The sequence below is a fragment of the Alligator sinensis genome, unplaced genomic scaffold (assembly GCF_000455745.1).
Source record: "Alligator sinensis unplaced genomic scaffold, ASM45574v1 scaffold1244_1, whole genome shotgun sequence".
Classification (NCBI taxonomy): Eukaryota; Metazoa; Chordata; order Crocodylia; family Alligatoridae; genus Alligator; species Alligator sinensis.
The window spans coordinates 444,526-454,826 of record NW_005842591.1 but is presented as its reverse complement, the minus strand read 5'-3'; the positions used below and the strand labels follow the sequence as shown (position 1 = coordinate 454,826).

The window sequence follows — 10,301 nt, the reverse complement described above, 5'->3', positions numbered from 1 at the left end:
TCCCCCCCAGGGCGGCCGGGGGCCCGTGCTGTTGTTCCCTGCAGACTAAGGAGCCGTGTCAGTGCCCGGCGGGGCTCATAGAGCAGCCAGGGCCGGGCTCATGTTTCAGCAAGATTAGCTTTTATGGCCGAGGCAGCCCGGCATGATCGACCAGCAGATAAAAGAGGCCAAATTACAGCTAAGGGGGCGGCGGCGGGCGGAGCTGGGGTGCCATGGGTCCCGCTGTCCCCGGGCCCCGATCCTGCAGGCACCCTCGGGACCCAGAGCGGCCTGAGTCTTGTGCTGACCGCGCTGCGGTCCTGGCACCCCCGTGGGTAGTGGGGGCGGCCCGGAACCCCGCGCCCCCCCGGCAGATCCAGGACCTGGCGATCCGCTGCGTGCAGAAGAACATCAAGAAGAACAAGGGTGTGAAGGGCTGGCCCTGGTGGAAGCTCTTCACCACCGTGCGCCCCCTCATCGAGGTGCAGCTCACCGAGGACCAGATCCGGGGCAAGGACGTGCGTAGGCTCCCGCGCCGCGCCGCACCGCGCCGCGCTCGGGCTGGGGGCGGCGGGTGCTGTGGGGGGGCAGTGAGGGCCGGCGTCTCCCCTCCCCTCCCGTGAAGTCTGAGTGGCGGCCCCCCGGCGTGGGCTGAGGCAGGCGAGCGCCTGTGGGGCCGGCTCCGTGTGCAGGGGCAGGCCTGGAGTCAGGTGTCTTGTGCTGTGAGCACACGCATGTGTGTGTGTGTGTGTGTGTGTGTGTGTGTGCGTGCATGTGTGTGTTCAGGGCTGCGTTGCAGGGGGTTTCCTGCTCTGTGTGTGTGTGTGCGCGCGCGCGTGCAGGGGGCTGTGCTGCAGGGGGTCTCTCTGCCTTGCCGCGTATGTGCACGTGTGCACATGCAGGGGTGTGTTGCACGGGGTTCCCTGCTTTGTGCGTGCGTGTCGCAGGGGGTGCCACGCTGCATGTGTGCGTGTGGTGGAGGCGGGCAGGGGGCCGCCGCGCCTCTCTCGCGCTTAGCCGGCTTCCAGCACACGCAGCAAATAGCTGGCTAATTTGCAAATCAGCATGTCATTAGCATAGGAGAGGCGGCGGCTGCCGGGGCCCAATTACACGGCGTGGAGAATGGAGCGGGAGCTCCGCGCCAGGGGCCTGCGTGGCGGCTTTGCACGGTTGTCGCAGGCACTCTGCTCCCCGGCGCTGCCCCCCAGAGCCCCAGCCCCCGTGGGCTGTGCGTGCCCCCATTCTTCCGGCCGTGCCCGTGCCCATGCCCATGCCCATGCCTTTGTTATGGGCTCTGGCATGCTGGGGTATCTGGGATGCTCCCCACATCCTGCTCCGGAAGGAGGCAGGGTCCTGCGGTGGCTGCCTCGGTCCCCCCGTGCTCCCTGCCAGGCTGGGGAGGAGGCTGTAGAGGAGCCAGCAAGCAGCGTGGAGGGTGCTGTGCACGGGGGTGCCAGCTGCACCGTGCCCAAGCAGCCGCGGGCGCCCAGGGACCATGTACGGGCTGGAAGACCGCGCTGGGAGCGCGGCCGGAAAAGCCGCACTGAGCTCCTGGCACCGGCTGCGTCTCCCTGGCTCTGCGGCCGGGGTGCTGCAGGGGCTGCACTCGGGCGCCCCTGCCCAGCCCTCACCCCTCACCCCTGTCCCACTCAGGAGGAGATCCAGCAGCTCAAGGGCAAGCTCGAGAAGGTGGAGAAGGAGCGCAACGAGCTGCGGCTGACCAACGACCGGCTGGAGGGCAGGGTACGGGCCCGGGCCTGGGCGGGGAGCCTGGGGGAACCTGTTGTGGGGGGCGCTGGGGCTAGCCTGGCCCCCTCCTCACTCCTGGGCTCAGTAGCTCCCTCCACCTGCCCCGGGGGGAACAGCCCTGTCCTGGCGCCTGCCTCAGCCCGGCTCTGCTCCCATCCCAGATCACAGAGCTCACGTCGGAGCTGACGGACGAGCGCAACACAGGCGAGTCGGCCTCCCAGCTGCTGGACGCGGAGACGGCCGAGCGGCTGCGGGCGGAGAAGGACATGAAGGACCTGCAGGTGAGCTGCCTCTTGCACCCCTGCCTGGGTGCCCGCCTGGCCCCGCGCCCGCCACCCGTCTGCCAGCACAGGCTGCCCAGGGCCGGGCACGCTGCAGGCATGAGCCGTGCATGTGCCCCGCTCCTCCTCTCTTCTGCCTCTGCTGGCTCCCGACCCACGGCTCCCCCTTCCCAGTAGCTCAGCCTTTCCCCTTGCCCCGGGGCAGCCCCGGAGGCCAGGCCTCTTGGGTCTTCCTGGGGCATTGGGGTGCTGTTGGGAGCTGGGCTGGCCCCCCTCCCTCCGCGCTGAGCTGGGCCTCTCGCCCGCTCAGGCCAAGTACGACGCGCTGAAGAAGCAGATGGAGGCCATGGAGATGGAGGTGATGGAGGCGCGGCTCATTCGCGCGGCCGAGCTCAACGGCGAGCTGGACGACGACGACTCGGGTGAGGGTCTTGCCCCCTGCCCTGTCTTCCCCCGCCCGGCTCAGCAAGGGCCTTCGTGCCCTGGGCAGGCGGCAAGCTGGCTCAGCGTCTCCGTTCCCTGCCCTCCTGCTGTGGCTGTGTGGCATGGTTGGGGGGCCGCACAGGCAGCCGTGGGCCCTGCCCCACAGTGAGCACGTGGCAGCCGTAGCTTGAGACCCCCATGGGGGCTGTGCCCTACCCGCCCCCTGCCCGTGCCTGCTTGGGGTCCCTGACACGGCTCTGTGCCCCGCACAGGCGGCGAGTGGCGCCTGAAGTACGAGCGAGCGGTGCGGGAGATCGACTTCACCAAGAAGCGGATGCAGCAGGAGTTCGAGGACAAGCTGGAGGTGGAGCAGCAGGGCAAGCGGCAGCTGGACCGGCGGGTGAGTCCTCCCGAGCCCAGGGTCCTGCCCATAGCCCCGGCGCAGGCTCCAGCCTCCCGTGGCCCTAACCCTGCCACGTCTCGCCCCGGCCCGCAGCTGGCCGACCTGCAGGCCGACAGCGACGAGAGCCAGCGCGCCTTGCAGCAGCTGAAGAAAAAATGCCAGCGCCTGACGGCCGAGCTGCAGGACACCAAGCTGCACCTGGAAGGGCAGCAGGGGCGCAACCACGAGCTGGAGAAGAAGCAGCGCAGGTGGGTGCACGTGGGCGTGAGGGCAGCAGGGGTGGGACAACGTCTACCCCTGGCTTCACAGGAGGGCAGAGCCCATGCGGGGCAGGGGATGGTGCCGGGAGCGCCCTCCTGCTCAGCCGGCAGCTCCCTGCGGGCAGGTCCCTTTGCACAATGATTCCCAAGCTCGCGGGACGGGGCTAGGAAACACGGCAGGACGCCCTCACGCTCTGGAGCGGCTCCGAGCTCGCTGCAGAGGCGTGCGGTGCCCTGCCAGCCCCGGCCCTCGGGGCGGGAGCCGCACCCAGCGTCTCGGCCCGCCTGCCACGGCGCGTGGGCGACAAGGAAGGGAGGAGGGCCGTTCCCGGGTGCTGGCTCGGGGATGGCGGCTGACAGCCAGGGCCCCGTGCCCCCCGCCCGCAGGTTCGACAGTGAGCTCGCGCAGGCGCACGAGGAGGCCCAGCGGGAGAAGCTGCAGCGGGAGAAGCTGAGCCGGGAGAAGGACGCGCTCATCGCTGAGGTCTTCGGCCTCCGGCAGCAGCTGGAGGTGAGCGCACTCGCAGCGCCCGGCCCCCGGTGCACAGCCCACGGGGGCAGCCGCCTCAGCGGGCTCCCGCTCCGCTCTCTTGGCAGGATAAGGACGCCGACATCGCCAGCCTCACCCAAAAGGCAGAGGCCCTGGAGGCCGAGTTGCAGGACATCTCCTCCCAGGAGTCCAAGGATGAGGCCTCCCTGGCCAAGGTGAGGAAGCAGCTGCGGGACCTGGAGGCCAAGGTCAAGGACCAGGAAGAGGAGCTGGACGAGCAGGCGGGCACCATCCAGATGCTGGAGCAGGTACCGGGGACACGACGGGCTGGGGAGGGTCCGTCTCGCAGGGGTCTGGCCTGGGAGCGCAGCCCTTCCCCGACAAGGGATCGGGGCCACCCCGAGCCGGCAGCCTCATCCCCATCGTGTTGCCAGGCTGGTTTCGGGGCGAGGTGGTTTCATGCAGACTGTCATTAGCTGGGCTGGGCCATGCCGCCCGCCCGCGGAGCAGAGGCAGCTCTCGCCACCTCCCGCCGGGGTCAGGTTTGCTGTGGCGTGCAACTCGGGGGCCTGGCTCTCTGCTGCCTCCCGCCCCGGGGGCTCGCCGTGCTGCAGGAAACTGCCCAGCAGCTCCTAACCCGGGCGCCGGGCACATCCGGCCAGTGGGGACCCGGAGGAGCCCGTGTTCCCCAGGCTGAGCTGGGACCCTTGCATTCATGACACCTGTGGCTTGAACCTGCTTTTAGGCGGGCGCGGGCCCCCGGGGCTGGGCTGGATTCCCTGGGCGGGGGAGGGCCGGGTGCGAGAACCCCCCGGGACCGGGCAGCCGCCAGGCATGGGTGTCTGCGGTCGAGGGGGCCCAGCCGCGGGAGGCGGCTGTGACCACGTCGTGCCCGCGCACAGGCCAAGCTGCGGCTGGAGATGGAGATGGAGCGCCTGCGCCAGACGCACGCCAAGGAGGTAGAGAGCCGCGACGACGAGGTGGAGGAGATCCGCCAGTCCTGCCACAAGAAGGTAGGGCCCGGCCCAGACCTTTCCCTCGCCTCCCGAGGGCACCGTGGACCCAGGAGGGGCCCTGCCACCTCCCTGCATCCCAGCACAGCTCTGCTGCCTGGGGCTGGGTCCCTCCAGCTTGTGCCCGGCCCCTGGGTTTGCCCCACACTGCCAGCCTGGCCCCGGCACCCACGGAGCTGCCCGTGCCCGTGCTTTGGGGGTGCCCACACCTTCCCCTTCCTGCTCCATCCCCTGCCGCCCTCCCCTGCCGTGGGCATCCGTGCAAGCTGCCAACCAAGGAGCCGGGAGCCCTGGTGTCACGTGAGCCAGGACACAGCCCTCACCGGCTTGGCAAGTTGGGCCAGCTGCTCCACTTGTCCCCCCACCAAGCCCCGTAATTACCCCATAGGGCGTCGATGGTGCCCATGGGATCCTGGCAGGTCTGGAATGGGGGGGAGCCCTGGAGCAGGCCTTTCGTGAGGCCCCCGCCGATGCCCCTCGGCCCCAAATCCCAGCTCCGGCTCTCGCAGCCACGTGGGCTTGTTTTGGGGTCTGGTGGCTACTTGGGGGGGACCCGGTCCCATCCTGGGCCCTTGTGGGGGCCCAGCACCCCCCAGCACTGAGCCCCCCGCTGTGGCCTGCCCTCCCCGCAGCTGAAGCAGATGGAGGTGCAGCTGGAGGAGGAGTACGAGGAGAAGCAGAAGGTGCTGCGGGACAAGCGGGAGCTGGAAAGCAAGCTGTCGGCCGTCAGCGACCAGGTGCCGCCACGCTGGGGAGTGGGGGGTCCCCGCACCGGGCAGTCGTGGGCTGGGACGGGGGGCCGTCCCCGGTTCCCTCCCAAAGGCGCAGCACCTGCGGGCCCGGCACAGTCCGGCCTGTCCTAGGCTGACCCTGGAAGGGCGAAGGGTGCAGTGCAGGGAGCACGGTCCTGTCCTGCGCTGTGGCCGGCGGGGTCTTTGGGGCAGGGGTCCTGCCCTGGGGGGGCAGCGATATCCATCCCAGGGGTGCTGGATGCGTGCTTTGGTGTTACCCACTAGTTGTGGAGGGTGCCGGGCCATTGCCCTCCAGGTCTGGGCGCCTCGCCTGACCCCCGTGCGTGCCTGACCCCTCTGCCCGTGCCCAGGTGAACCAGCGGGATTTCGAGACGGAGAAGCGGCTGCGCAAGGACCTCAAGAGGACCAAGGCGCTGCTGGCTGATGCCCAGATCATGCTGGACCACCTCAAGAACAACGCGCCCAGCAAGCGGGAAATCGCCCAGCTCAAGAACCAGGTGCCTCCCTGCCCCGGCCAGCGCTGCGCCGCTCTTGCTCTGCCGGGCTCAGGACTTCCAGGGACCTCCCTCGGGGGCTCGGCGTGCAGAGCTGGCCCTTCTCACAGAGCTGCCTTGCCTTCCCGCGCGGCCCCTACCCCGTGCCCAGCACAGCCCCCTCGAGACTGCAGCCCTGGGGCCGGCTCCCGGGTCCCAGCCAGGAGCCTGCAAGCTGCGCCCCTCTGCCCAGTGGGCCGGGCTGGGTGTGCAGATCCCCGTGCGGTGCTGCCCCATCTCCTTGCTCCGGCCTGATGCTGATCCCCTCTCTTCCCCCCCGGCGCTCTCTGCAGCTGGAGGAGTCGGAGTTCACCTGCGCGGCGGCCGTCAAGGCCCGGAAGTCCATGGAGGTGGAGATCGAGGACCTGCACCTGCAGATCGATGACCTGGCCAAGGCCAAAGGCGCGGTGCGTGCTGGGTGCGGGCAGGTGGGGACAGTCTGTCCGTGCATCCTGCAGTGCCCATGGCTGGGGCACGGCGCATGCGTCCTTGTGGGCGGTTCGGGTGCCCTCGGGCCGGGGTGCATCACGTCAGCGGGGGTGGGAGGCCGTGTTGGTAGCAGATGGGCAGGGGCTGGGCTCGCACCCGGAGGCACCTGGCTGGGCCAAGCTGTCCATGAGCTGCTCCATCAGTCGTGCTACATGGGGTGGTGCAGGGGAAGGCCCTGTCTCCGGTGTGCCGCTGGGTTCGGTTCAAGCCCTGCTCAGCCGTCGGCCCCACTGGCGGGATGGGTTGGGCTTCCCCCAGCTGAGCCCCTCGGCAGCCTGCACGGGTGGGAGGCGTGGGGTGCAGCCCTGAGACGGGGGGTGAGGGAGCGGGACTGGACCCAGCCTCACTGCCCCCTCTCCCGGCAGCTGGAGGAGCAGCTGAGCCGGCTGCAGCGGGAGAAGAACGAGGTGCAGAGCCGCTTGGAGGAGGACCAGGAGGACATGAACGAGCTGATGAAGAAGCACAAGGCGGCCGTGGCCCAGGTGACCGAGCCGCTTAGGCCCGGAGCTGGCACGGCTGATGCCGGCAGCCCGCTGCCACGAGTCGGCCCAGCGCTGAGGTCCCGGGGGCTGCCACGCTGTCCTGGGGTGGGGGGAGCCCCATACGTGCCCTGGGGGCAGGGGTCTGGGTTATGAAACGGCTTCGCGCCCGCAGGCCTCCCGGGACCTGGCCCAGATGAACGACCTCCAGGCCCAGCTGGAGGAGGCTGGCAAAGAGAAGCAGGAGCTGCAGGAGAAGGTAGGTGCTTTGAGGCACAGCGTCAGGCCAGCACCAGCGTGGCATGTGGGCCACACGAGTGCCCGGGGCACGTGTGCGGGACCCTGCCTCTGTGGCAGGCGGTGCCTGGGGGTCGCACACCTCCGTGCTGATGCACGTGCCCCTGCACCCCCCCACGCAGCTGCAAGGCCTGCAGAGCCAGCTGGAGTTCCTGGAGCAGTCCATGGTGGACAAGTCCCTGGTCAGCCGGCAGGAGGCCAGGATCCGTGAGCTGGAGACGCGGCTTGAGTTCGAGAGGACGCAGGTCAAGCGCCTCGAGGTAGGAGCGGGAAGAGGGTGGGGAGTGGCGCGTTGCTGCCAGCCGGCTCCGGTCACCTTGCCCTAGCAGATGCGTGGCAGAGCCCGGGGGGATCCGCTCCTGCCGCTTGGCTTCAGCTCACAGCCGCTGGCCTGATGCCCGGGCAGCCCGCGGGGCCCCCGGGGTCTGGAGCCGAGCTGCCCGGCAGTGCAGGGCACGGGTGCTGGCGCCAGCCAGGCCTCCACCGAGCTCTCGGGGTCCCCACGTCTTCTCCAAAGCCCCGTGCCCTTGTCCCTGAGCCCGTCCCCGGGCAGCCTCGCCGTGCCGGCTGCGTACAGCCCGTGCCCGCGCTGCCGGCTCTGCAGGACGGCGGTTGGCGCGCTGATCACAGTAATCTGCCATCCAGCCGGCGCCCGGCAAAGTGCTGCTATTTCCCTGCATCGACTTAGTGAAATTATAGACTCTCCCGCACCCGCTAAACGCGGCTGCTTTATATTCTGCCGCCGCACTTCCCGCTGCCGGGGGAGCCGAGGAGCTTAGCACTCCTCTTCATATTTCCTTGCCATTATTTCCCTCTGCCGGGGCCATAAATATGCAGCGGCTGACTGGGCGGCGGGGAAGGACGGGATCTATTTTTCCCCACATTACATGCTGTAATTACTTCACACAAAGTTAAATCTATTTTTCCAATTCACCCCAGCCCCCGCGCCGCCGCCACCCCCTCCCACGCCCGCGGGGATGTTTCGCGGCGCGCTGCGGCCCCCCCAGCCAGGCCCCCTCATGTAAATTCATGGCGTGGGGTTCGTTTGTTCCATTAGCGCGCGGCGGGAAGCGATGGGGTGTTGCCGGCTCCCGAGCTGGAGCTGGGTAATTGCCGCTCTCCACCGTGATTATCCTCGGCGCGTGAATGCGGATGCCGGGGCTGGCGTCGGCGTCGCCTGCCGCAGCTCAGTGGGGGGAGGCAGGGGTGGCCCGGGGATTCACCCGGTGCACGGGGACCCTGCAGCCTCCCGGGGCTCCCCGCAGCAGGCGATGCTCCCAGCCGCGTCTCGGGGGAAGCCGGGAATCCTGGGTTTTCCCGCCGGGCTTGTCTGGCCCCCAACACTGGTGCGAGGGGCCCCTGCGAGCCGTGGTGCTGGGGCGGCACGGTGCCCTGCCTGACCGCGGGCCGCGCCCCGCAGAGCTTGGCCACGCGCCTGAAGGAGAACATGGAGAAGCTGACGGAGGAGCGGGACCAGCGCACCGCCGCCGAGAGCCGGGAGAAGGAGCAGAACAAGCGGCTGCAGCGCCAGCTGCGGGACGTCAAGGAGGAGATGGGCGAGCTGGCCAAGAAGGAGACGGAAGCCAGCCGCAAGAAGCACGAGCTGGTGAGCAGCCTGGGCGGGCACGGGCCTATGGGGCATCGGGGGCTTGTGCCCAGGTCGTGTCTGGGGTCGTGGCATCGGCCCAGAAGCCCCCAGCCCAGCGCTGGGTCACTGCTGCCCTGCAGCCCTCGCTGGCTCTGGACCCCGTGCACCCCACAGGGCAGGCGAGGGGGGTTTGGGGGTGCTGGTGCCCCCTTCCCGGTGTCTCAGGGCTGCCCGTGTGCGACCCGCTCTCACCCCTGTTGCCTCCCCCTAGGAAATGGACCTGGAAAGCCTGGAAGCCGCCAACCAGAGCCTGCAGTCGGACCTGAAGCTGGCGTTCAAGCGCATTGGGGACCTGCAGGCCGCCATCGAGGACGAGATGGAGAGCGACGACAACGAGGACCTCATCAACAGGTGAGCGCGGGCCCCTCCAAACCGGCCCCCCGCCCCAAACTGGCAGGAGAGCGATGGCCCGCGGCTCGGGTGTCACGGCACGTCAGTGGGGTGACACGGCCAGGGAGCTGGGAGCACCTGGCCCAGATGCAGCGTGCGGTGCAAGCGTCCCTCCCCACTGAGGGGCTGCTAGAAAGCCAGGCCCCATCCCCTTCCCTGCCTCCAGCTCCTTCCTGCTGCAGTTCATTTTCTGGTTTCTTTATGTCTTTCCTGTTCATTTATTTCCTTTTTATTTCCTTGCCCTCCCCCCCGCCACCCCCCCGCAGCCTGCAAGACATGGTGACAAAATACCAGAAACGCAGGAGCAAACCGTGAGCACGGCCTGTCTCCTTGGCTCGGGACCTAACCCACGTGCCTAACCCGCAGCATGCCCGCAGGGCGCCTGCCTGCAGCCCTGCCTGCCCCACGCATGTGTGTCCTGCCCCTAAACCTCTAATCTGCCCCGCGCCCGGGCACGGCCCCATCACCGCCGCCCCGCGTGGTTTGCTCGCCCGCTGCAGCACAGGCGGGCACGGCCCCGGGGAAGGGGGGCTGCACGCGGGGGTGTCTGGAGTGCCCTCCACCTCGCCAGGAGTTGGCTTGCGGAGGTGGCGAGGGCTGGGGTGCCCTCGGCAGGGGAAGCTAGCATGCAAGGGGCAGCGTCTGGGCTGCATCACCCCAGCGCAGGGCGACGCCAGCACCCTGCGCTTTCCCGGCCCCGAAGACGGAGCGAGCCGGGAGCTTTCCCAGCGCCCACGTCTGGGGCCGCCGGCGAAGCGGTTGTGCCGGCACGGCGTCTCCTGAGCGTGAGGGCCCTGTTGGTTGCGAGAGGATCTATAACAGCTAATGATAAATGTAATAGCGTGTAACAGTGATAGAGGGCCACTGGAGCCTTGTTGTCACACACAATTAATATCCCCCGCAGCTCCGGCTCCGTTTGTTTGTTCCCTGGCGATTTGGAACCCGGTTAACTAATGGCACGCGCGCCCGGACATAAATTGTGTTTGACGGCAGGTTTAATTCCGACGATTTAAAATCTCGGAGGCCCCCAGAGTTTGTTTATGGGGCTCGTGGCTTGCAAGGGCAATCGCCGCCGCGCCAAGCAGTGCCGAGGGGGGTGGCTGGGCCCGGGGCCC

General features: G+C 68.8%; 1 protein-coding gene across 1 annotated transcript in view; it reads left to right on the top strand.

The window, feature by feature from the left end:
* Nucleotides 1-10,301, top strand: part of MYO18A (myosin XVIIIA) — a 28,147-nt gene that overhangs the window by 11,014 nt on the left and 6,832 nt on the right. Inside the window, exons 20-37 of the mRNA XM_025214574.1 lie at nucleotides 354-497; nucleotides 1,633-1,722; nucleotides 1,890-2,009; nucleotides 2,320-2,431; nucleotides 2,705-2,832; nucleotides 2,929-3,083; nucleotides 3,483-3,606; nucleotides 3,693-3,893; nucleotides 4,488-4,598; nucleotides 5,231-5,335; nucleotides 5,701-5,847; nucleotides 6,177-6,290; nucleotides 6,738-6,854; nucleotides 7,027-7,110; nucleotides 7,271-7,408; nucleotides 8,569-8,754; nucleotides 9,008-9,147; nucleotides 9,453-9,497. Of these exons, the coding sequence (XP_025070359.1) occupies nucleotides 354-497; nucleotides 1,633-1,722; nucleotides 1,890-2,009; nucleotides 2,320-2,431; nucleotides 2,705-2,832; nucleotides 2,929-3,083; nucleotides 3,483-3,606; nucleotides 3,693-3,893; nucleotides 4,488-4,598; nucleotides 5,231-5,335; nucleotides 5,701-5,847; nucleotides 6,177-6,290; nucleotides 6,738-6,854; nucleotides 7,027-7,110; nucleotides 7,271-7,408; nucleotides 8,569-8,754; nucleotides 9,008-9,147; nucleotides 9,453-9,497 (2,261 nt within the window). The remainder of the gene's footprint in view (nucleotides 1-353; nucleotides 498-1,632; nucleotides 1,723-1,889; nucleotides 2,010-2,319; nucleotides 2,432-2,704; nucleotides 2,833-2,928; nucleotides 3,084-3,482; nucleotides 3,607-3,692; nucleotides 3,894-4,487; nucleotides 4,599-5,230; nucleotides 5,336-5,700; nucleotides 5,848-6,176; nucleotides 6,291-6,737; nucleotides 6,855-7,026; nucleotides 7,111-7,270; nucleotides 7,409-8,568; nucleotides 8,755-9,007; nucleotides 9,148-9,452; nucleotides 9,498-10,301) is intronic.